A 27,325-nucleotide genomic window follows, 5' to 3' on the forward strand; every position below is an offset into this window, starting at 1 on the left:
CAGGGCTCCCCATGGATCAAGAAATTTGGCAGTGGGGGAGCAGTGGCCATTAACTTACCCCAAGCCGGCCCACATCCCAAACTCCAAGCCCTGCACACCTGATCAGAGCCAGGCCATGCCTCCTGCAACCCATGGAGACAAGTTGGGGCCAGATCGCACCCCCTTTGCCCCCTCAGGGCCAGGTTGGGGCTGGGCCAAGGCCCACCCCCAGGGCTAAGTCACACCCCAATCACACTGCTGGCCAGGTTAAGTCCCATCTCTGTGGGGCCCAACTGCAGCCAACCTCAGGCTGGACTGCCCCCCTGCCCTTCTCCACGTGGCCAGACCATGCCTGCCACACCGGCCCTGAGTGCTGGATCGGAACCACCTGGTGAAAGTGTTGGGGCTTTTGCTTTCCATTCTACAACATAAAATAGCATGACACATTTAAGCTATGAATATTGCTAACACATCTTAGTAATTCAGGTTTTTATACTGCCCTTGAAATGGAACTTGATTTGAATTTTCTGATGCACAGTTACAGTTTGAATTATATGACCAAACACAAAAGAAAACTCTATGCTGGATACTATATAGATGATTATGGAGTACTAAAACACTGAACAAAATCATGTAAGTCACATTGTCACTCCTCTGTGAAACCTAAAACACAAAACATAGGGCAATCCAACACTAGGATGGTCAAATTGGAGACACTGCAAAATCCAGCTGGCCTAAACATCATTGCCTTTAATATGGAAGGTCAATAAAATATTTTGTATGTCTGAACAGGTCCAGGATCTACCTTTTTCCAGTGCAGGAAATAAAAAGAAAAAGGATGTTACTTTTCTGCTAACTAGCTGTTAATTATGCACATGGTTATGCTGTGTTGTATGAACTGCATCCCATCAGTGGGCACATTGGACAACAGAAATAGCTTTGTCTGGCTTCTAAAAAACGTGAATCTCTTTCCTTTTATTCCAAAATAGCTGCTGCAAAGAAAAATTTTTGAAAATACCAAACTTAGGGATTTTCTCTGTCATGCTATTTTTTGTATCCTAACTACACCAAGTTGAAGAAAGAGATTTACCTGGAAAACATCATTTAAAGCTTCCCTTAAACAACTGAACTTTCTAATCAAGAAAATAAACGTACAATGTTTTTTAGAAGTCACTACTTTTATGTGCATCTGTATAATATGTATCCAACTCCAAATGGCAAAAAGGGACTTGACATGTTGAAAAGTGCTGAGCACATACTTTCTGAAAATCTGACCTCCTTAAAGAGCAGCTTTCAAAAAAACCTGGCTAGCAAGTTTGCCAAGTGACCTGGGAGCACTCTCCAGATATTAGAATGAGAGTGCATTACTTTCTCACATGATTTTCATCTAGCTTAAAAAAATGGAGAAGCATGAGATTTCCCCTTTCAAATTTTTGCTCTATTTCATTTGTATTTTTATTTGCCTTTAAGTTCCCAAAGAAGAATAAATGTTGCTACAAATATCAAGGACATATCAGTGCCAGCAAACCTACTGACTCATATACAAGGTTTTTGAGAATATTTTAAAGAATTCAAACATTTTGAACTGTCCTGAAAGCAGCTGTAACAAAACAGGCAACTCCCAGGTTTAAAAAATAAAGACCAAGCATTATTTAATCCTTGTGTGTGGAGATACACAAACTCATAAACAAATTTGTGGCACAGGCTGTTCTCCAACAACTCAAGAAATAAATAATAATAATAATATCCTTATTTCAGCACTAAACCATAGACTAAACAAGATCTTAAAGAATCTCTTTTTTTTTTTTTTTTTTGTATAAACCTCTTGAAGATATGCTGCAGGAAAGAGAACATAGAGCAGGCTACATATTTAAAGCAAAATACATTTGGGATGATTTATGAAGGGAATACTCACGCAGTGCGTACAAGGAGAGGATTATTCCAGCCAGGCAAAACCCCTCGAAAAACCTGAGTGTGCTGAACATTGTCACATTCACTGAAAGTGCCACAGTCAGTCCAAATATCAGAATGAATATGACAGAGAAGAGGAGAACTGGCCGTCGACCAACCCTAAAACCAGGAAGGCAGCAAGAGAAAAGAGTGTTAAAATCCAATATGGAGAGAACACTAGAATATTTCATCTTTCAGAAGATATTATTAGCATATAAAAAGAAACAAATTACATAGTTCATCCCAAATGCTGCTTCCAGTTTTTAATAGCAGCCAGTACTTTTTAAACATGTCTCTCATTTATTTGCTTATTAAATTATATTATGGCTCTGGTAGGTCTTGTAAAGATTTCACTGACAAATGCATTTATGAAAAGCTTAAGGGAAACACCACTCACTAGCTGTATCATTATCTGACCTAAAAATCATTTCAAAATGTGAAAGTGAACCACAATAAAGAGCAAGCCATAAAAAAAAATCTTAGGATGGGAGATTTGACATAGGTAAGTGAAACAAGTGCCTATTTTTCTATGGCAAAGGTATCATTAGATTAATATAAGCCTCCCAGGAAGACAAGATGTTTAAGGTTCATATAGATATGTTGCTCTCCATATTCTGCAGCCACTACATTTACCAGAGACATGTTCTTTTCCCACAGACTCGTGCTCCAGAATTGCACATAATTTCTCAACCCTTAAAAAAAAAACCTTAAAAAAAAATGTGAGACAAATGTAAACCAGTATCACAGTCCTGGGTCTTCAGTGCGCCTGAATACAAGTCCTCCATAAGGAATGATTTGCTCCATTCATCTCCTTCAACACCCCAAATTTCTTTGCTGGGGGGGATTTTTACAACCTGCTGCAGAAGTCTGCATTATTGTGGCCAGATACTCGCCTGCCCATTTGTTTCATCTCCCTGCTCTATCCAGAAATGCCAACAGCTGCCAGTGCTCTCCAACCTTCTCCACAGGAGAGAAATGATTGGTTTCCAGTGCACAATCTCTGTACCCTCCCATGAAGCTAGATACTAAGCTAGAATTGGAACCCATCTCATAACCGGATGGAGGAGATTTGCAAGTCAGGAGCCTTCTGAACTACTAGTAAAGCAAACACACAAACAAAATGGCAAGCCAGATTTGAAGATCCGAAGTTAACTCCAATCAGCCCTTTCCCTTGAAGAAGATTATGAGGCCAAACTATCTGGTCAGTGCTGCGACTGCCAAGGCATAGAGCCATGCTGCTTGAGAAACATAGTGAAAAACCACAAAAAAAAAATAGTCCCTGATAAGTTGGACATGCTACATTTTAAAAACGACTTTCAATTATGAGCCCACAACTGTGTGTGCACGTAGGAATCAGGATGAAGAATAATTCAGAGAAGATAAGCTAATATTGCACCAGAATTTAGGGGTTTGTGCCAAGCATGACATGGCACGTATGGAAAGAACCATGCACTGCTAAGAAAGCAGAAGCTAGGCATTATCTTCAAGATCGAAGTCCTACCATTTAATCTGGTCTCAGATGTACTTAACACTTCTATTAGGTCTCTTACTCAGATGCTGCTGGTTACCAGGCAACGATGAAATGTACTGTATACATGTACCAGTGATCAGAAGGATGCTTTGTTTTATTTAAGATGGAATAAGAGTAATAAAGTCCATGGCTGGGTGTTGAGAAGAGGGAAGGGAAAGTAGATGCTTTTCTGAATATAAATTTTAAGATTTAGGGAAATTGAAAGACCTCAGTGGAAAATTTATCATACTTTACATGGAATTCACACTATTTTCTGAAAGTCACATGCAAGTAAATTAGTTTATGGCCTTTTCTAAGAGAGTGAGTGCACTAAATAGGTTTTAACTGTAGCATCAGACTCTTTGACCCCTCCTGCAAAGAGCTGCAACTCAACTGCAGTAATACTGCAGATATTTTTAAACTAGAAAGTACCATCAGGCATGTTCAGGGCAGCCAGGTCAAAGCAGGCAGTTCTTAATCACTATTACAAATCCAATGAAACATTATGGATGACCTCTTGGTTAGCATGCTGTTTTTGCGCTTGGGAAGAGAACCAAATACTATTTCCATAGCAGCGTGCAGCTGCACTGGGAACAAATATTTTCAAACACAAAGAGAGGAAATAATATTATGTACATCTTACATGCTACGCTTCCAGGGATTAGATAGACTGCAGCTCAAAATAAACCCCTCGTCCCAAACAGTGACGATCTTTGTGTCATTTGAGATCTTGGAAAGAATTTTGCATCCTCTCCCCATGACAAACCTGCAAATTCATAATCTTAAACCTGTAATTCATAATAACTGACAATTGCAAAAGTCCCTTATATTTTTATGTATAAGTAGTGCTAAGAATTCTCATCAGAAGCCTGAGAGATCTTCTGTCCAACTCTACAAAGCTAGGAAGACTCTTGATTTTGCCCATTTCTACTCTGTTCTGTTGTCTAATTATAGCTTCAAAATCAAAAATTACAGAAACGCCAAATATGTCTTTTTTTCCATCAGGGTTACCTGTTCTCAAGAGTAAGCCGTCATTTTCTACTTAGCTGGAGTAATGGGCAAGTACAGCTTGGTTTGTAGTCCAAACCCTTCCTCCCTTCATGTCCTTGTGTGACAAGGTACTTAGCAGAATTTGTGGATTCACTGGAATCTGTCAGGCCATGCAATGAGCTCTTTTACTATGGCCTCAAACTTGCAACCTCTAGGCCCTATGACCTATGGCTTTCCAAGCAGATATAGGTGCTAATGAAGATCATCCAACAGAAAGGAAGAAGGAAACCAACATTTCTAGCTTGAATATATACAAAGATATGGATAGCTTGAAACCATCAATTTGATACAAAATACCATATAGGGACCCTGAAGAAGGTAAGCAAAATGTTGACCTTTACCTCCTTTCATAATACTCAGATGAAAGCAAAAAGAAAGTCATAAAAGGAAAATAATACATAATGTGTATATACAGCATATTTAACTATGCCCAGTAAAATCCAAGTACAATAAATGCTTTATCCTTTACAGACAATAAAGAGATCCAAGCACCTCCTATCTGGTGAAAGCCAAATATGAACAGGTATGCCCACTGTAACCTGGAATGATCTGTGCCTCCTTTCAGAAGCAGACTTGCCAACATCTTTGAAAAACTACAATAGTGTACTCAATGCCAAACCTCAAAGACACTGACTCTCATCGTAGTGATCTAATTTATCAAGAAAATGTTTTGATATTATGAAGTAAAATACCACAGAACAGCTTTCATCTCTTGATAAATAAATTTTCTGGCTTATAGTTGCTGGACTCAAAATACTTTCTTTTGCAGAGAAGCTACTGTTGGAAATGGAAACACATGGTACTTCCAAAGCAAGAACATCCTTGGACACATCTACATGTGCTATTAACGCAAAGCAATAAACTCTGGTACAGTTCTCACCTGAGTTTACTACTCCTGGGCACCGTGTTTACTCACATGCCCAGGACTGCAGCATGTTGATCCCGGTCAGAGCAGCTCTGGCTGGCAGGGGACCAAGGGTGTCAGCCTGCTGCTCTGACCCCTCTCACTGCTGCATAGGGGCTGGCAGGGGCATATGGGTGTTTCAGGGTAAGGGCTAGCCATCAGGCAGCCCCTGCCCTGAAGCACTCTCATGCCCCAGCCAGCCCCATCAGCATCTACAATGTGTTGCGGTGCAGTAAATAATGCTGCCATAGTGTTTACAAGTACTAACCTACAGTGGAGTTAATTTGTTTACTGCAGCCTAATAGCATCTGCATAATTAGCCCTGAGACTTTACTGAGGAGCTAATTAGTCAGCTCCACAGTAAACATCTTGTGTAGATGCACTTCGAGTTGTAAAGCTGTGCACTTCAAAATACAACACTTAAAGACTTCTGAATCGCAGGGATGTGCACACACTCAGTTCAAGTTGGTCTGCACAGATAAACAAGGACAAAGGACGCAAGCAACCATGGACCCTCTTGCAACTGGCAAGCCATATGCCCAAATGCCCAAGGAGATACACGCATCCAACACTAAGTCATTCACTGTTGTGAAAAGGGAAATGGTGTTATGGGCAAAGTGTGGGAGACATACAGTGTATATGTTTACATGTGAATACTGACACTTGTAGAAAACTGAAAGCAGCACCAAATCAAGCAAACATGTTCATGTTGCTCTGGTAAAGAGGCAGAATTTAGTTCTGATAGTGTACTGTGCCCAATGAAGAGTGTGGCTATGGAAGGATGTCATCAGCAGCAGGTTCACCACTGCATACCATAACCTAATCCTGCTCTTTACACCATACTCATTGTAGGTTCACATAGTTTATTCAAATTTAGGGCCACATAGGTCACCACATGTTCATGGCTCTTTCTTCCACACACCTTCCTCAAGAACAAACAGAACCAAAGCCTCCCTTAATATACCCTTCTCACTTAGCTTATTGGCTGAATGGATTTGGGCACATTGCCATGCATCCAGCAGTTGGGGGGGGACCAAGATATGGCCCACAGGTCCAATCTGACATGTAGAGCTGTGTCATCTGGCCCACAGGGCTCCAAACAGGTCCAAAAATTTGGTGGTAATTCCTGGATCCCCAGCAATTAATGCTACTCCTACCACCAAATTTCCAGCCCCACAGGCTAGATGTTGCAGCCCCATATGCTGGATCAGGACCATGGATCAATTTTGTGTACTGAATTGGGCCCAGGGACTGGTCCTGTCCGATTTTTTCTGTTAGCTTTTAAATCACTATTTATAAGGCCCTATTGGTGTGGCTGATCTAATATACCAGTGATTCTCAACCAGGGTACCGCAGCCTCCTGAAATTCAGCAAAGCACTTCTCAGGGTGCCGCACAGTATCAGTAATGCGAGGTATGCAAACACCTAAATGTGATTCATAACATAAACCCAGAGATTGCAAATAAGAATACATGATATCAAAATTATTCTGAAATATAAACAGAATCTTCCCATGTAAAGTATCAACAGTGACCACAGCACTGATACTCAATGACTGGGACAGCTCATGCCGGAGAGCTATTGTTTCAGGCTTTCTGCAACCTCTAGGTGTTATCCCCGAGGTCACATTTTGAAGTTTTTCCTTTGTAGCTGTGACAGACAGCTAAAATAATGTTGCAAAAACAAAAAAACAAAAACCCACATAACTGGAGACTCTGGAAAGTAGTTGAGACATCTGCCAATGCTCCCATCTCCCATTAATCCAAAGGAATGAACCCCCTTTGAAAATCAAGCACTTCAGTATTAAGATGACAGAGACCACTACCAGAGGAACGATTAATAACTAATTTTAAAAAACAGAAGTGCAACTGAAAGGCTTAAAAGAGGTTGGGGTTTTTTTTTTTTGTTGCTTATTTTTAAATCAGATGCATCATTGGGCTGAATAGGAGCTGACACTATCACCAACATAAAGGAATAAGCAATCGTTTCTGACATTTATACACATTTGAGTAGACACTAGAGATTGTTACCATCTCAAACAGGCTTAGTTTTTAATGAATCGGAAAATATTTAATTCTGCTTTAGCATTCTATCAGTAATAAAGTATATCAACAATGAAAATTTGAATTTAAATATTTTGTTCTCATTTTGCAATTTAAAAAGTTTCAAAGGGTCAAATCATACTATTCTCTTCAGAGGTCTGTATCTTTCATAAGAATTTTCTTCATTAATAGTAAGCTAAGGAAAAAAAAAAATCTAGATACATACAGCATATTTATTTATTTAAAGTTAGATAGCATCAACAGATTTTCACTTACCAGTCAGCTATACATCCTGTTATTAAGTAGCCAAAGATTAATCCTACCAGTAGGGAGAATTTAGCAATGTGGACTTTCCAGGAAGAGTCACAAACAAGGTCCCACTGCAAGAAGAAGAAAGAGGTACATTGAAACATATGTGGTTCTTTGCAGATGCACTTGAACATATTGGCATGGTTGTAGATACTCTGAGCACTTGAATAGTGAACAAGTAATATTCTTTAGGGACAAAACTAGCTTATATTAAAATGAATTTAAAAATTCCTATTTGCATCAGCAAGCATTTGATCAGGTCCTTAGTTCTAAATTCCAGTCACCAGCCTTTGTACCCAAGACTCTGAATTTAAACAAATATAATACACATATGGCTATCTACGCAGATATTTAAGGTCAGTCAGGAGCACCTAAAAGATGCATCACTTAAATCACACCACAATGCGTCTAAAAATGTAAAAGCAGAATTCCATAAAACCCACCCCCCAGCTACCTAGACTATTTTAAAAGCTCAGATTCCCCATTTCAGTTGACAAGTGCCTGGGGAGAGGGGGAGAGAGATTTTTTGTATACGCTTTAAAAATCTTTATTACACAAATATTAAAAACAAGTTGTGATAATACAAACGTATGTGGCCCTCCCACGGGCCAAGCATGTCCTTGTCTTTGTCAGGGACAAAGACACCATGTTCCTAGAGACTGAAACTCCCTCTCCCATGCCCCTCATGGGGTTACACTGATAGGACCAACTGCCTGTTTTCCACCTTGCAGAGTGCCCCTTTCTATGGCTTGTCAGGGTTGCTTTCTTGGCCTGACCCAGCAGAAAAATCGGCCAGGCAGGTTACATTCCCCTTGGCCACTCGGTATGGGACAGAGAAGATGAGGGTGCACAAGAGCAACTGCATGAGAGCGAGAGAGCATGCGAACGCAAAAGGGACAGAGTTTTGCAGCTGGTCTTTAGAATCATCAGGTCCAGCCAAGCCAACCAAGTGACAACACAGTACTGTATCCTCCACCACTACAGGTACTCCTCACTTAACGTTGTCTCAGTTAATGTTGTTCTGTGATTACATCACTGATCTATTAAAGAACATACTCATTTAAAGTCACGCAATGTTCAGTTATAATGATGTTGTTTGGCCACCGCCTGCTACTAGGTAACTATTTTGATGTAATCAGATTCACTTAACATCATTTTGCTTAAAGTTGTATTTTTCAAGAACGTAACTACAATGTTAAATGAGGAGTTGCTGTACTCCACTTTCTCTAGATTAGGTTGGACCAACTGATGGTATAAGAGGACTGCACACAAAGTCAAAGTCAAGTTCTTTTGATAAGCTAGAGGGACGGACAGTAGAACCACTTGCATCAACATGATTTTGGTGCTTCCACAGTGGTATTTCCTACTGCAATCATAACTAGAGAGGGAACTGTCCTTTAGAGCAAAATCACTTCAGTTGCTGAAACTGTAGTATTCCAAATGTGGAAGTACAGTTTTTCAGGAATATCCTCACTAAAATATTACTTAATGTCCTGTAAAAAAAAAAAGAAGATTACACCAGGGAAACCTTTTAATTTATTTCCACACATTTTTCTAAAAGGTAGGGAAATCATGCGGTTAGAGCAGTAAATGGGACCGGGTTCAAATCTTGACACTTGGCCAGACTTCCAGTGACTTTACAAAAGTAATTTAATTCCTCCCTGCCTTCATTTGTTACCTTACGATGCCTGCAAGTAACAAGAGCATTTAAATGCAGCAAAGAGCATTAGCCATTTGCCAAATCCAATTGATTTCTTAAGCCAATTGATTCAATTCAATCCAATCCAATCCAATTGATTTCTTGGCTAATTCATGGGGGGAGCAGCAGGGGCTCAGCTGTTTGCACCTCATTACCTTGTTATGCAAGGTGTACACAGCTGTTGGCATCTCATGTGTTGTTCAAAAGAGCCTCTCCTCTAATAGCAGCCTTGAAATTGACAGGACCTAGTTAGTTTCATGGCTTTGAACACCACAGCTTTAAGATTTTGAGATGAGATAGAAAAATCAACTACCCACCACACACCTTAGCTACTTTTCCAGTTGCTTAAGGAGCCTGTCACTGTCTGAAGAACTGCCACACCATGAAACAGCCCCCAACACCCCAGCCTGTCTGCCTTGCACCCACTGCCAGGGTTGGGACCCGTGTGGGCAGGCTGCACAGCCAGGCAGCTTGGATGGGACCATGGCCAGGGAGCAGCCTCAGAGCCAGAAGACCTAGGATTTTGCAGTGGTGACAGTGCGGGACTGGGGCACAACCTGCTCCTTGCAGGCTCCTGAAACAAGCACAGATTCCATGGGCAGGGGCATGCAGGTTGCGGATTGCAGCTCTGCCTTGACTCCAGCCCTGCGCTATCACCACCGCAAGATCCCAGGTCTCCCTGGCCAGCCATGAGGCCTGCCCATGCCACTTCCCGCCAGTCTCCATGGAGACACCAGGAACACGGGACCATGACACCACACAGCTAGGGCAGAGCCCCAGTTCTGCCACCCCACGCTGTTATGACCCCACTGAGTCTCCATGGAGATGGCTGGCAGCCACATGGGCAGGGGCTGTAGGGAAATGGAGTCCAGCCATTGGCTAGGTGCACCATTTTTGCCCAACCAATTTGTACCACATCACCGCAAACACCTGAGCTCAGGGTTCTGTATTCACATCTATTTTCCTCTCTTCTGCTGAACTGTAACTTGTATGATAACTATGTGCTATGTCTCTCAATGTATCAAAGGGATCAGGATCAAGAAGCTAATAGTACAAGTAAATATTTTTCATCCAACAATTGTAAACAAGGGAGCAAGACACAGTAAGATTTGCTTTCTGAAAAGGTTCTCCTTATCAAAAGGGTACATTTTAAATGGTGTTTTTGTAGGGAGTGGTAGGAACTATAACCAATGTAATTTTGCACATATACTTGAGATTTCAGAATTTTATGGCTAAGATCTTCAAAGCAAACCAGTTTTTTAAAACAGTAGTGTTACATATGATCTCTAGAAATGCTTCCAAAGTAAAAAGTGCATCAATTACATTGATAAAACTTAAGTTGTATCAATCACGTCTAGTAGAAAGCATTCTTTTTGAAAGCAGATCATAACCTGAGCTTAAAGTTGCATCAGAATAATAATAATAATAAGGCTGCAACACCTTATTTTTGCAAAAGGCCAACTATGCAAGTCTTTCATTTATATTTTGTTACTTTCACAGATATTAGTAAGGCTACTAGGGGAGCACCAATAAAGATTTTCTTGGCCAATACTGTTAGTCAGTTATGAACCAGCCATATTGGCCAATACTGATCCAATAGCTGATTTACAGGAACGCAGCCTGGCAGCTTGGAGAGCAGCATCCTGATGGTAAGTCTGGGGAGAACGGGTCAGGGGAGGTGGATAGAGGACCCACGGTGAGGAAGGGAGTAGGGCAGGGGCAGGTAGTGCCCAGCCAGGAGAGGAATGCGACCCTGGGGCTGGGAACAGAACACAGCCATGGGCAGCTTGTCCATGGGGCGTTGGGGGAGGGGCGGGGGTTCTCCCCACCACTGTGCACACCACTGGAGGAAGCATTGGGGGTATGTACCCTCCTGAATTTGTGGGTGCAGCAAGGGCAGGCTGTCCACTCGGTTTAGCATAGTGACTGGTGTCAGCTCCACCGACCTCTTCCTGGTAGGGAGGCAGGAGTGGGGCAGGCTGAGCTGCATGGGGCAGGTAGCAGTGCTGTTGGAAGGAGTGGCTATGGGGGGGGGCTGTGGGGAACTCTGGGGTGGCTATAGCCCCCCAGGCCCTCCCCAGGACTACCCCTGCTTGTAGCACCCCACACTGCTGCCTTTCCTTTGTGCAGCCAGTACAGGGCTCCTGAGGGAAAGACAGCAGAACAGAGCACCCCAAAAGTGGCCTGCATTCCTGACCATGTGCATGCTACATGGCTGTGCACATGTATGCAACATTTATTGGTGACATTAATCTGTTACACCAGCTGAAAAAAGCTGACTGAGGATAATGTCAATTTTCCTTCTGCAGTTTGTATGGCCTGCAGAGCACAGGCCCCACAATCATGAATAATCACAAAAAGACCCAGGAGATGGCGAGGCTGAGGGACATCATGTTGCTCATGGACCTGCTCCCAGGCAATGTTTGCCAGGCCGTGTGAGATCGCATTGACCTCAAGGACCTGCGCAAAGATCACAGAGACCTGAACAGATTGATAGCCTACCGAGCCCTGCCAGTGAGGGCCCGGAGGCATAGAGGGACAGTCAGGGAGACCCAGCTGTCCATGGCCCAACTGCCACGGAGCCACCAAGATGATCAACCACCTCATCTGGCTCTGCTTCTGCACCAAGGAGGTATGGAACAGGGTGAAGCAGCTCTGCAAAGCAGTGACTGGTGTCAGCCGGCTAATTAGGGAAGTGGTGCTGTACAGGCACCTCCCCAAACACCGGGGGGCCCATCGGCTCATTTAGATCAGCTTGCATTCTGCATCAAGAGCGTCTTTTGGAAAGCTAGGAACCTCTTGATATACAGGCACATGGATGTAGAGGTGGAAGACTGCGTGAAAATGGCTCTGAGCAAACTCCAGACCTACTACCAGAAGTCAGTAGTGGGATGGAGAGGACACTACCAAAGCCACCTGGCACAGAGAAATTTGGCATAAGATCTAGCAACCCCCACCCATCCCACCCACCCAGGAAGTGGGCTGTGACAGCAAGGAAGGGAAAGAGACAAAACAGAACTGAGGACAGTGACAGCAGTAGCAAGTCCTCCAGCAGGAGCTGGAGCGACAGCAACATGGACAACAGGTGAACTGAGTCTATGACCCTGCAAGTGGGTTGCCTGGTCTGAGAGACAAGCGTTTCTGTGTGTGGTGCGTGGGTATGAATATTATAATGGTTTCAAGTGGTCAGGTATTGTAACGGGTGCAGGTATTGTAACGGCTTATGATTTTTCTCAGGAGATATAATACTAGGAGTGTAGATATATATGGTGAGGCCGCGGCTGGGAGTACTGCATCCAGTTCTGGGCTCTGCAATTCAAGAAGGATGTCAAAAGCTTGAGAGAGTCCAGAGGAGAGCCACACACATGATCAGAGGGCAGGAGAATAGGCCTTATGAACAAGGGAGGAGCCAAGGGACTCCTCAGCCTGGAAAAGCGCAGGCTCAGCGGGGACCTGGTAGCTGCTTATAAGTACATAAGGGATGTACATCAGGATCTGGGAGAATGTCTGCTCACCACAAGGAAAAACAAGGACCAATGGTCATAAACTCCTACAAGACTGTTTTAGGCTGGGCAGAAGGAAAAATTTCTTTATGTCTGAGCCCCCAAGACCTGGAATAGATTCCCTCCAGAAGTGGTGCATGCACCTACTCTGGACTCATTCAAGAAACACTTGGATGCTTATCTCACTAGAATCCTTTGACCCTGGCTGACTTCCTGCCCTAGGGCAGGGGGCAAGACTTGATGATCTTCGAGGTCCTGTCCAGCCCTAGCGTCTATGAAATCTATTCAATAGAACCTTATTTATATACATAGATTTTTTTTTTTTAAATGAAAAAAAAGTCAATTTACCTTTTTAACAGTGCCAATCTGATATTCCACTAGTATATCAGTATGCCTTTAAATGCTACTGAAATGTGGAAGAGAGCAGATATTCTGATGTATTTTCATCTTCATTGCATGTTACTGTCAATCAAATGATATCTGACTTTGACAGAAACAGTGATCTAGGATTTAACGGCTTAGCTTTTAAAGATGCACAAGCTGGATGTTCAGGACCTGTGAGGATCTTCTCCAATGCTTCCAAAGCTGATGCTTAAATCTTGAAGGTGGAATTTTATGTTGCCCAAAGAAATGGAGGCTTCAACCTCCTGAGTGTACATACAGTCTGTGACAAGCTCTGAGGAGCCCACAACTCTTAATAAATTAGTTACCCTAAGCCACAGCATTAACAACTTAAAATAGTCTGTATTTTTAGCTGTTTCACTTCTGACCCTTTTAGCACAAACTTTCCGCTCTTGATCTTAAAACATCTCCCATTATGCTAAACGCTTCCCTCTCTAACAACTTCCATTTACTAGGAATAGGTTGCATCAAATTATACAGAGATTACTTAACACAGAAATAAATCATTAGATAGGCCTATATAATACCATAATTATTTAGGTAGAGCTATTTGATTGTTTTACTGGGGAATCCTGTCTAGAAAGGGGGGTGTGAAGATGTCTAATGGCATGCTCAATGTGCTACAATAAACAGCTGCTAATATAAGGCAACTATTTTTCAACTAACAAGTTAATTTTTTGATTCTTTCTCTTTTCCCAGTACACAGTATAGTAAAAATAAAACTGGCTTTATGAGATTCAAAATTTAAATTTAAGAGGCTCAGAATTCTCCAGACTTCTTCTAGACTGGAGATTTTCCATCTATAGGCAAAAATCGTGAAAAAAATAGTTTAGCCAAAATCAGAAAACAAACACAGGGAGTTTTTTCGTGGCTAAAACCTACTGATAAAAGTTAGAAACATCTGAAAATAGAAAGTTATAAAATTGTAAGTTAACATTAACAAATGTTTTTGCTACTGCTCCCCTGATAGGGGGAGCTGGACTATATGACCTCCTGAGGTCCCTTCCAACCCTAATTTTCTATGATAGTACGACACACATACATGTGTTATGCACAAAAATACATGGGTATTAAGCAGCTTACATATTGAAGCATGTGTGCCTGTATATAAACGGATACAAAGTTGACTCACAATCTGAGAACTTACTCCCTCAAACACTACATACTATCAATGACATTGCTGACAGCACATGGAACACATTTCCTAACATGCTACAAGTGCTTTTATGATGCAAAACATTTTGGTTTTTTGTTTTGTGGGGTGGTTTTTTTGCATAACCTAGGTCCCCATTGTTTAATTGAAGTCAATGAACCACCACTCCATGCTGTGGGCTAAAAACAAGAGGACAACTCTTTCAAAGGTCTTCCGGCAAAAAGTTGTACACAACAAAAATTTAAACACCTGAAAAGTAACTATTTCATAACTTCTTTACCATGCACCCAACCCATGTATGTCTTACTCACTATGTATGCAGTCATAACTCACTCAAGTCAACAAGAGCTTTGTTTGAATAGAGCAAATTCTAAATTCATTGTTTGTTAATAACTAAAGGTGGCTTGTTTAAATAAGGCTTCCTCCCTTCTAGTCAATCTTCTCCTCCTACCCCAGAAGCCATAATGCTGCCTACATGATATAATCTTTTTATAGTCTCAGACTGTAATTTGTTTAAATGTATCCAGCATTAGCCAAAGCCTTTTCTTGATAGTTTAGGCCTCGTACTCCCAGAATACTCTAGCAGCTCTACTCTAGAATTGACTACTAGTTCAGGTATTGAGACCCCTTCATTGATGGGTCAAGATTTCAAGTAGCAGTGGCAGAACTCCTCAAAAAGAAAGGAAGATAAACAATGGATATTAATGAAGTTTATCTAAAATAAGATATAAACAGCGTGTCCATAACCTCAGAGTCTGCCTGACATTTGGGATCCTGGATGTAATAAAAAATGTGCAGAATCTAAGAAGCTTTCAGATGGGGTGTGTGCGTGTGTATAGGTATATAGATACCTATATACACACACAGAAATGTATGTATGCATGTATGTATGTGTATCTGTAGATATGGATACACACACAAATACATGTATACATATACATATATATATATATATACAAACACATATAAAACATATATGCACACAGGCAGACAAGGTTATTTGAATAAATGTGTTTTTTTTTATTAGCTCAGCTGAATAGTTGTAAAAATTGTTCTTTACAAGCTTTCAGGCATAAGCACCCTTCTTCAGGCATAGGGAGAGTCTGCTGGTGTTTGTCTACTCTCTAGGGTCGAATAAAGGCTTAAGCCAATATGGAAAACACCGGTCTGTGAAAATGAAAATGTGTGGCAAGGAAGATCAGCAGGGACAGGAGTAAGTAGATATGAGACAGGTAGGTAGAAGGGAGAGAATACATACATAATTAGCACGTATGTACAAAGGCACAGCCAGGCAGCTCTGCGCCTTGAGCAGCTGCACAACACCCAAGGCAGCTCCCTCTCCTTCAGTGCCAATAAGAGCAACAAGATCAGCTGCTGCTGCAGTTGCAGCTATTTTTGCACCTTTCCCCAAAGGTAGTGCCCAGGGTGCCTCCCTCATTCGTCATCCCCTCCAGCCCACCCCCTCAGTTATGCTATTGCATACATACTTACAAATATGGTTTGCTTGTGAGCTTGCTCCACTTCAACATGCTGTGGTAGCCAACAGCAGACCAGTTTTTAGCACTGGTAATGTATATTTAAGTCTTGCTGACTGATTATGGTTCTTATAATTGTTAAGCTATAGAAATAAAAAAAGAGAAAACCTGAACATTTTGTAATCTAGTTTGTAACTGATCAGGGAGACAGGGAGGCCAATGCATAAAAATGACACCAGGGAATGTGCCTGCGTTCTGTTCAGGCTGAGGCAGAAGGCAGAGAGAGGAAGAGGATAAAGTAGTACTGTACAAGCTTTATATATGGCAAGCCTGGCTCCTCGGAACAGTTACTCAAAAAAAACAAAATAAGAACACTAAAAAAAAGGATCGAAGTGTGAAAAGAAACCAAATGAGGGAATTAAATTACCACCCTGAAAATGTAGGAGTAACTGACATTTCGGTTGGACAAAACGAAGGAGAGTTCAAATAGCTGTGTAACTGCATGTACTCAAGAAGCAGCAGGAAAGTTCGATCAGCAGAGACAGGCAGAAGATTTGAAAAGTGTGTATTGAGGAGCTCAAGAACAAAAGAAAGATACAAAAGAAAGGCACTTCCTTGATCAGTCTAGATGCTGAAAGTGGAAAAAATATGTATTTTAGGGGACAGATAGCTACCTTAATTTCCAGTCTATAGCCCAGCACATCTCCCCTTCCATATACTAGTGGTAATAACAAAGGAAATGATTACGAATATAACAACCTTGGGGCTTGGAAAAAAAAACCCAAAATGCAAAAGAATTAGCCTCTATAACAGCACAGCCTTCTCATGCTCCCACTCATTTCTTACTTTCAGATCCAGTTAAGGACAGACAAATAGCTAATGTCCGACCTGCCCACTGGTCAGTGGTACTGATGAACAAAGCAGTAACTATTCAGCTTCATCATTCCTCATTCCATCCACCTAGATTCCTGTGAGAAGGCCTCACAAGTGTCCTTTGATGGCATCTCCTCCATCACTACCAGAAGCTTTTTCACCCATCGCCTTTGTCAGTCAATACTTCCAACTGCTTGTGAATCACAGGTTCTGCTCTAGGATCCAGAATAAACCATAGCAACAGAATAGGTGTATGAAGGTGATGAGCAGAGATCCAGGCTTTCAGCTTTCCACGTAAAAAAGTGTAGATTTTCCCCTTTAACTGGGAAAAAGGCAGATTTTTCATTTTAACAGAGAAACATGAGGATTTTGCACTTTTCCAAAGAGCATTCTGCAGGCTGGCAGTGTTCCAGCCTGCGAGGGGCTGTGGGGAGCAGGAGAAGGGTGGTTAGGCAGGGGACACCATGTGCATGTGCTCACATAGACATGCACATGGCTGCCAGACAGCCTGGAGAGCAGTTCCCGCAGGGAGCTGGGGGGAATGAAGCACCTGTAGAGATAGAGGGAGGGAGGGAGGGAGTTGGGCAGGGCTGGGGCTGCTGCCACTGTCCAGCCTGGGCAGCACATGGGTCTTGGGTCTCGGGGGCTAGAATGCATGGCTGCAGGGCCCAGGTGAGGAGCAGAACACAATCATGGGCAGCTTGTCCAGGGGGGGTGGCAAGTCTGGCTTTACACTGCTACCCACACTCCTGCGCACGTGTCCCCCAGATCTGTGTCCAGGAATGGGGTGGGCTGCCCACTGCAGCCCCAGGTTCACCACCCTGATACCCTCCCCACATGGCCTCTCCAGTCCAGTGGGTGGGACCCAGGGCAGGGCAGAGAAGGGAGGGGAAGCTCACCACTGCAAGCTCCATGCTACCCTGGTGAAGCACCTCCTGCCTGCCTGGTAGTGACAGGGGTGGTGGCACAGTTTTGCCCCTTGCTGCTGCTGGGTAGGCAGGGGGTACCTCACCATGTCAGCGTGCAGCTCCCAGCAAAACCAAGGAGCTACCCCATGTAGCACTGCTCTGCCCTGCCCTGCCATGCCAGGTCCCGTCCACTGGGCCACAGAGGCCCCGGGGTGGGCGGAGGATGCGGGGCAGGGCAGCACGGCAGGAAGCCCAAGCCCACAGCAGGGAGGCCTCATCTGCCCCCACAACAGGCTCTAGTCTGGCCATAACACCCATGAGAGAGGGGAGCCAGGCTCCACTCTGCCTCCTGCAGGCAGCAGCCAGGGCTCAGACACTGCTGCAGGCAGGCAAGGGGCTGTGGATCCAGGTCTCTGGCCCTGTAGCCCTGGTAGCTGGGGGCTCCCTCTGGCAGGGCTGGGAGGCTGTGGCTTGGGACTGAGTGACCTCAACCTGCATTCTGGTGAGTAAAGGGGACAGGGAGAGCTCTGATTTTCCATGATAAAACACCAAAAATCAAATACCAAAAATCTATAGGTGCTTAAAATGTATTTTATTATATTCATTGAGGCACTGGTAGATTTCCAAATTGCTTTAAAATTGTAAATATATCAATAAAACATTGCATTTAATTGATATCTGTATATATAGTGGTATTCCATTTTAATCACGGATTTTAGGGTTTTAAATAAGGGGATTTGTCATTTTAAGAGAGAATCTGCTATTTTTAAACAGAGAAAACCAGGATCCCTGGTGATAATACACTCATTTGGGGAATTAGAGCTATTTTGTCCATGCTGAACCCTTTGGAAGGAGATCAGGAGGCAGAAAAAGCAATGCTTAGATGGAAATGATCATCTGAGCACCACATATAAAAGAAAGAAAGTAAAGCAATACTCTGTTCTGTGTTCAGAGTAAACAATGGCTAATCCTACAAACTACAGGAACAAAGCACCATTAAAATCATATGCTAGTAGGGGATGGGGGATGATTGGTAATTGCCAGGAATATGATTAAAAATATGATGACCTTGGGGTTAGGAAAAACAGTACAAAAAAGTAATAGCCCTAACAATACTGCAAGTTACCCACAGCCTGTCATGCTAATTTTGCAGTACCTCTTCTTTTGACCAAAAAGGTAACACCTATCAATAGTAGTAGGCCCATTTTCTAAATGGACAGACACTTTCCCAAAGAAAACCAATATGGCCACAGCAACAGCTCATGAACTGGTAGTACCGGTATTTTTTTCCTGGAGTTCATCTGGGAAAATACATCCAGAAATACACTGTACAGAAAAAATGTTATTCCTAAGGATGGCAGACAATTTTGTGAAAACTTCCGAATTCCTTGCCGCCCTTGGGCAACATGGAAAGGACATATGGATCCATATGCTGCTGAAAGAGAAAAGAAAAGACTGGGACTGCCACACTCCATTATTCCTTGCACCCACTCCTGCTAATGCAGCAAACACTATACCTTTGAGGTAATGGCAGATATGGTATTGAGAATACTTCCATACTTGCTGTGGGAGAAAAGTCACACACATGAAGAAATTAACACTGGTTTTCTCACAACAAAAACTGTACAACAGCTTGTATGACAGCCTTAAATCTCTTCCTCTTCCCCTATATCCCGGGTAAAATCTTTTTTTCCTTCTCTCTCCTTTTCTACATCAGTCCCATACAAAAACTATTGCTTGGGGTGCAGGGAGGTTCAAATTAGTTAAATATACACCTTTAATGTTATTTCACCACTGAAACTGGTGGTCCAATATGCTTATAATTTTAACTTCTGGAAAAATAAATCGTTAAGACTTCATCATTTATGATTCATAGCAGTGGTTCTCAACCTTTTTGGACTCAAGGCACTCCTTGTTAAAATCAAGACACCTCTCTCTGACTGTTGTGAATTGAGCAGCATCGTAGTTCAAAATCTAATTTATATATCACAGTGCTTACCTCCTTGCAGTGCAGCCAAAGGAACCATCAGGCAGAGAGAGCCTGAGACTTCCCTTACCTGCTTATCTGCTTGCACAAAAAGATCTTGTGGCCCCCCAGGGTACCCCATTTCCCTGGTTGAGACTCCCTGATTTACAGACCACACTAAACATCAGAAAGGCGAACTAATCTCTAGTTACTTATTCCTAAAGGAAGAACTCCAGGACAAATCCGACAAATCAGATTTACAGCATCTGATGACCTGTCTACAAAAACATATGCTCTGCATCTCTGATTTAGTTAGGCTATATAGGTGCAAATCTACCCTGCCTTCTGCCAGACTTCAGACTAACACAGCTAACTAGCCCTCTCAAAATTCTACTGAGACATCACGGTAGAGTTTACCAGCTGAAGAGTTTCCAATGGATGAAGCAGACAAATACTCCACTTCTAGGAGTAAGAGAACCTGAAAGAGACCAGTGATGTGACATACAATCCGCAAGCCAAGCCATTCAGGAAACCATCCTCTTCCAACAAAGAAAAACAATACAAGAGTTAGTGCATTGCACTGTAAAGCATCAACACCTCATTCAGAGTCTTTTTTATTCATTTATATTTAAACACAGCTAGAAAAACATTTACCAGCAATATATAACATCAGGAAGGCATCTCATATCCAGAACTGCAATGTCACAAGACATAGATGCTAAAGTCATGTTAAACCACTAACAGAATTCCGCTTGGTTCCTTGACAAACCCCCTTTTCACTAGAAAGGAGCAGTCTGACCACACTTTTTGCAAGATAAAACTTTAAACAACATACAAACACACTAGAAATGTTCATATAAATAAATAAATAAATAAATAAATACCTAGTTCTGTGCAAATCCCCACACAGCTAAATGACACAAAAAAGACCAAAGGAAAAACCTCCCATTCGGACATGCCAGACCAACGGTAACATTTACATTTCTGATGGTTTACATTTCTGAAGACTAATAGAGGCACTAAGGGCTGACATTTGTTAATGTTTTTTTCTACCTCTAGGTCTACACAACCCAAACACTGCACATTCTCTGCAGTCTAGTCAGCAAAAAGGACACTTACACTTGGAAACCAATAGTTCTGACCTACCATCTTCAGCAAATGCCAATCGATTTTTACTAGCATAAAACAGTGTAGTTCCATCGACCATACCACCTATAGTTTTCAAATTAATAGCTATGAGAAGCCGGGGGGGGGGGGAAGAATTGCTTATTCATTCAGCGCAAAGGCAATGAGAGCCCTAAACCAGCTCATTGTAGCTTAGAAGTTTTATGAAATGGCTTGATAGATTATATGATATGATCGGGCAAGTCAGTAAAACTAAGCAGGGGAAACTCGAGTATGGGAGAAAACAACCATCAAGTGGTCAGAGAATTTCCAAGTTTGAAAACCTGAAAAAGGAAGCAATGTGAGAAGCCTGTTGACGCCCTCAATGGATTCTGAGAGCCAAAAAAGGTTCAAAGAGCCACTCCCACCAAATTAAGTACCCACAATATATCTACATTTTTAATAGCCACTTCAATCACAAAAGGAAGATATAAATTACCAAATCAAATTGCAATTTCACAGAAATCGTGAAATCAGGCAACGTCTGCAAAATTCGCATGGGGGGAAAAAAAAAAACTTACTAAAAATGAAGTGCTGGTTCTCCAGTGGGAGCCAGCAGCCCTCATGACTACTGTGGCCTTGCTGCGTAGGCCAAAAGGGAAAAGGAAAGACGGGGGCTGCCTGCCCAAAGGTGAGCACCCAAGATGGCTGCCACCCCCACCTCTCGCTACTGATTAGCTGAGAGGGCCAATCAGCGGGGGGGGGGGGATGATGGACAGCCTTCCTGGTGAATTAGCAGTGAGTGAGGGGGCAGGGCCACATGACAGACAGCCCTCAACCAATCAGCCATGGGGTGGGGGGGCACTGGGGGCCCTCAGCCAGAGGCATGGGGAGCCCCACCACAATGAGCCCATGAAAATGGTGGCCAGCAGTGAAATCTGCCTGCAAAATCAGCCACTTGCCTCCTTGGTTTAGTTACGTCCCTACAGATAAGGCATATCAAGCAAATGATTAACATTTATAAAATGCACCTTTATCTCAATGAATAACAATCTTATCGGTGTGTGAAAGCAAAGTAATATTAAAATGTCCAAGTACTAATGTCTTAAAAAGCCTGTAACAGATGGCTATCCTGTTAAAGAATGGACCATCTCACCTAGGTTTCAGAACTGAAGGCATGTACACAAGTGAGGGCAGCCTGTCAGGGAGGTGCTCTAAGCCGTGGTGCTTTCCACAAAGCACCATGAGTTAGAGCACTATTGAACCTACAAGATATTCACATTTTGGGTGGGGGTGGCTCAGAGCCTGCTTGCACCAGCCCTGGCCAGTCAGCAGGGGTGCTCCCGCAACCTCCCACAAGGCTGCCAGACCACCCCTCTCCCCAGCTCTGCCCCACCCTGGCAGCTAGCAATTATCAGCAGCAGCCGGGGGAGGGATGGAGCTCCCCTTGCTGCATGTGCCAGCCCTCGTTGCCCCTGCTGAGATCTTGTGGGGAGCCAGGCTGGTCAGGAGGGGCTCCCCCCGTGTGAGTGCCTTGACAATGACAGAGGCTGCTACACCCAGAGCTGTGGTGTGGGGGGAGAAAGAGAGATCCCCCCACACCTTGTAGGCCCAGCTCGGCTCCTCCAGAGGTAGCTTGTGGGGGGGGGTGGAGGAGGAGAATGCATGGCAGTGCAGACTCCCTCCCAACCCTTGCTGCACAGGGAAGAGACTCTGTCACCACTCTGCGACAGCCCCAAGGGTGGGGCTGGGCTGGTGCTCACCCATATGAGCACCAATCCATCACACAAAGCCATATGGGATGCAGACAGAATCACCCAAAATTAACCTTTGTGCTCTGCATTCGTGCCCCCCTGTCTAATATTTCATCAGAGGGTTACATTTCAGGTGATCAGCCATTTTAGAAGTGCTCTGCAGCCATGAATGGTTGTTACATTATGGCTGTTGAGTACTTTCAGTGGCTTCATAATGTAAAAGATGTAATTTCTATAAGCACCCTAAGTTTCTAAATCAAGCTAATCGGGTACCTTTGCAAATGGACAATTTAGCAGGAACTGTAGTTCAAAACTGAAGAGGAAAGTCTCCAAAGTGGACCCAGGTTTTATACTCTATATTTAGATAAAATATTAAAAAAACCTTACTAAATAAGGTTAAAAAAAAAAAAAGAAGAAAAAAGGGATCCTAAGAGGTGCTAATCCAATTAATATGCATATGCCTATTCTTATTCCCTACATTAGTATTATCTGAACTAAAATTAGCCTGGTCTATCTTAAAGCCACTAAGTGTACCTGAGGTGACCTCACAACCTTTACCCTAGTTTTTGTTCCATCCATTTTACTCAACCTTTCTAAAATGGTTCATATTTTTGCAACCTTCTGTCACCTAAACATTTCCTTTGCCTGTTCTCCTCTTAGCTATACAATAGTTCAAACAGATAAAAGTAATGCTGTACAAGTCTATCATTAAACAGCTTACGATCTACTACAGTCTACAAAGCTACTGTGAAAGTACCATTTTTACCAGCTACACAAATGGCTCAAATTTTGACATTTTAACAAAGTATTTGGACAGTGCAACTTTTAGGGAAGCAACAAAATTGGAAGCCTTTAAAAGAAACTGTAAAATATTCCCACTTTCTTTGAACCGCAACATTTGAGGCCTTTTCCTACAAAAAGGTTTTTATTTCCTGTTGGTGAAGAAAAGGGGAAAAATAAAAAAAGATCATCATTCATTCTTCAAGATTTATTAGAAAGTTACTGTAAGGTATTTTCACAAAAATGTTAGAAAGTAACCTAAACTAACTCAGAATGGTTATTATAAAAACATACTCAGCAAAGCACCACTTTTTAAGCTGATGCCTTGTTCCAGGAACATAGCATGCTAGAATGCTAGATGAAGATGAGTGCAACTTCTCAAAACTCACTATCACATGTTTGCTACAAACCCATTATTAATGTCCTGAATGTCCTAGACTTGCTATGTGCAAGGACATAGCTGTCAAACTCTAACACATTATATCCTCCTGCAAAATAAAAAGGATCTCTTTATGTATCAACCACTTTCCACTGAATGGACTACCACGCCACTTCTATGTACAATGGGGCAACACAGACCCCATTCCAACCATCAGCACTAGTGGGGTCTAAAACAGATGAATTACTGTAGGTTCCTCTGATTGCTCTCCCACCCCTGCACTTGTTTAAACAAACACCATGAATGCTAGAAGCATTGCCCTAGGAGTCCTCTGAGCAAGGCTATTTATCTGCTCTGTTAGAGAAATGGAAAAAATGCTGTACCGTAAGCCTTGACTGATTTTCTGCTTTTTACGAGATTCTGTGACTTGGGCAACTGCATTACTTCATATGCTATGTTTGATCTTGTGATTTCAGCTCAAATTAAAGTTGCCCTAAAATACGGTTCACTTCTGCAGGGAAAAACATGTTCTCCCTCCCAGTAAGCCCAATTCTACACCATTCAGGTATCAAGTACACACCCATGAGTCAAGTGACTCAAAAATACACATACACAACTTGAAGTTTGTTACAGAATACAGAAGTGAGATCCCCGTTTCTCTTTTAATCCAATAACTCTTCTTTTTCTTGAACCAGAGGAAAAAGTTTCTCTTAGTCCATAGATATGCAAACCAGACAATAAAGTTTATTTAAAAATGTGACCTCCCCACTAACTCATCATCACTGGCTTGGAAACCTAAGGTAAAGACAACTTTAAGAAATGATCCAGAAAACATGAAAGATCTCAGGGAAGGAAGTTAATTTCTGAAATTCTAATATCATAGAAAAGATCAGCAATTTGGGGGTTTCACTTGTATCAGGAACAGTTACAGATATCAAACAACAACTCTGTTCCTCAGCTTCACAAAGAAGAGAGGTGCTTCTGCCATGCTTTTCATAACAAAGGAGAAAGTCAGCAAATTAACTAGCCATTGCTAATACAGTAATTATTTAAATATGATTTGTTAATCATATGGCAGAAACATAGTGCCCTGAAAGCTCAGAGTGATTAAAATCATTCCTGGAGGCATTCATCAGCCTCCCACTATGCTCTACCTCCCCTTTTAAATCTTCAGTGGCAGGAATCTCTCTTAAGCCCCCGACAAACCAGTAAGCAGTGGGATCTGGCTTGCGTTTTCCAAGTCCACAAAATCACTGCTGATTTTGGCCCAGGACCAAAGTCTTTGATGATACCTACAGCAGTTGCTTGAAATAATCTTGCCTGCACCTTTCATACACATCAGAGCTCAATGTTGAATTTCCATAAAAGAGGGGTTGGGCATTTTCTTCTCATTTTCTCTCCCTGCTTTTCCCCCTTCTCCTTATTCATTCTTAACCAAGGTAACAAAACAAACACCTTCCTTTAAAAACATCTACAACTTCCGTGTGGTGACTCACTCTGGGCAGTGCACGGTGAGTCTATATGCAAATGTAGTGCATGTTCTACAGCAGGTGTGTCAAACCCATCTGGTCCCGCAGGCCAGTCTACAGGCCAGATTAGAACCAGGCACCAGACCAAACATGGAGGACCAGTTTAGCGGGACATCACGTAGCACGCGCTCCATGCCAACCCTCCCCGCCTCCACAGCACATGCAATGCCTGCAGCACTGGGTCCAGCCCACTCACCAAACCAAATTGTACACTGCATACAGCACACGAGGTCAGTTCAAGACTCACAGACTAGATCATAGGTCTCAATGCACTGGATCCAGCTTGCAAGCCATATGTTTGACACCTCTGTTCTACAGTATTTGGTATTTCTTAAAGTCTAATCTCCTGGAATCCTCAGATTACGTGAAGATCATTTAAAAAAAGAAAGGCTATTCTAGCCCTCATAACTGCGAAGTAAACCTGAAGCAGAAATCCAAGAGGCAAATAAGAGAACTTAAAAACATATTTTTAAAAAATGTTGATTATTTCAGGCCCAATTCATGAATATTTTGTCCTGACAGCTAGCAATACAGTGGTCTTCTCCAGAGTTAAGGCCCTGATGCTCCAAGCACAGGTACACGCTTAAAAGGTACAAATATATTTAAGTATATAAATAATCAAGGTCCAAAGTTTGTTGGGTTTTTTTTAAAGTCTAATTTCTTCCAACCCAGATAGTAGAAAAAAAATCTAGTTAATTTCCAAAGCCCAGGGCTCCTATTAGACAAAAGCACTGAATGCTACTCTTTTGCCAGGAGGCCAGAGTCTATTATTCCATTTAAAAAGCATTTTCAAGTTTAATGGAATTCTTTCCATATTAAGAGGAAATCTGTCTGTATCTTGTTTTATCCTTAATATTTACAACATGCATACATAAGTGGTGTTGCACAAGAAGCAAACTGATTTTCTAAGGTTTCTCCTAGGTTATTTTTCACTGCAGGCTCAAAAGTCACCAATGGGGGCATAGAGGGGAGCAGTGTTTTTAATGTTTAGCCTATATTCCACTCTGTACCACTAAAAAAAAAAAATCAGTCATCTTGTGCTATAGTCAAATACAGTTATACAGATATTTTAGAGTTTTTCAGGAGGAATTATTTATGTTACTGTCACAAAACTTATTTGGCTTTCAAGAGAAGGTTTGATTTAAATGAAAAAACAGCTACAGTCATTTGCTTGTCCCAGCAACATGAAATTTCTGCAAGCAAATGTGTCATTGAGAATCACTTCTGAAACAGACTGGAAAACTAAGTTTTACAATCGTCACTTTTCATTTTCCAGCTGCTGCTGACCTTTTCTGTAGCACCTGTTCTGTGACTGGCTCTTTATGGTTAAATGAAGTTAAAACTTTGCTTTATTTTATTTATGCTATTCGCCCTTTTAAATTGTTCCATTTCTCTTATTGCAAGTGCCCTGAACCTTTGTTGGGAATAGCAGCATATAAACTGCATAAGCAAATAAATACACATGTATTTAGATCTGCTTTAATACTTGTTTAACCATCATAAATATATCTTATTTTTTAAAGTGCAAACATTTTTGTTAAATATTAACACTGGTTGTTCACTTAATGATTAAGCAATTTTTTAACACTTTAAATGCTGGTGTTTTCCAGGTTGCCACACAAACCATTGCTTGCCTAAGCAGACATTTATTCCCAGTCTAAAAGGGGCTGACATGGAACAGGAACTGATTTGCTCCCTTTTTGCATTTCATTATTCAAAATTCTAGCAAAAAAAATGGAAATACCAACTGTAATTTAAAGTTTTGTGAAAAACAAATCACCCCTTCTGGTTACAAATTCTTGATGGCCATAACTTCAGATTTCCCGGCCAAGTTCATTTACTACTAATTTACTCCATATAAAGAGGCAGGTTTAAAGCTTCACATAAAATGATGTCAAAAGAAATTGTGTAAACAGATCTTAAGGCTAGATGCTGCTTTCCAACACACGCATTTCACTCCAAATTTTTGTACAAGTCAAACCAGAATATTTAACTTTCCTAGTTTGCAATATAAAGAAAATCTTTACACCATTAGCTGGCTACACATGTGCTCAGA

General features: G+C 42.0%; 1 protein-coding gene across 2 annotated transcripts in view; it reads right to left on the reverse strand.

Annotated features, from left to right (window-relative positions):
- SLC22A23 (solute carrier family 22 member 23) overlaps positions 1-27,325 on the reverse strand; it is a 183,735-nt gene that overhangs the window by 143,193 nt on the left and 13,217 nt on the right. For both annotated transcript variants that reach the window (XM_019542696.1, XM_019542691.1), the window contains exons 2-3: positions 7,712-7,815; positions 1,895-2,049 (exon numbers count right to left, since the gene is read on the reverse strand). In XM_019542696.1, the coding sequence (XP_019398241.1) occupies positions 1,895-2,049; positions 7,712-7,815 (259 nt within the window). The remainder of the gene's footprint in view (positions 1-1,894; positions 2,050-7,711; positions 7,816-27,325) is intronic.

The sequence above is a fragment of the Crocodylus porosus genome, unplaced genomic scaffold (genome assembly GCF_001723895.1).
Source record: "Crocodylus porosus isolate Cpor-Errol unplaced genomic scaffold, CroPor_comp1, whole genome shotgun sequence".
In the NCBI taxonomy this organism is placed as follows: domain Eukaryota; kingdom Metazoa; phylum Chordata; order Crocodylia; family Crocodylidae; genus Crocodylus; species Crocodylus porosus.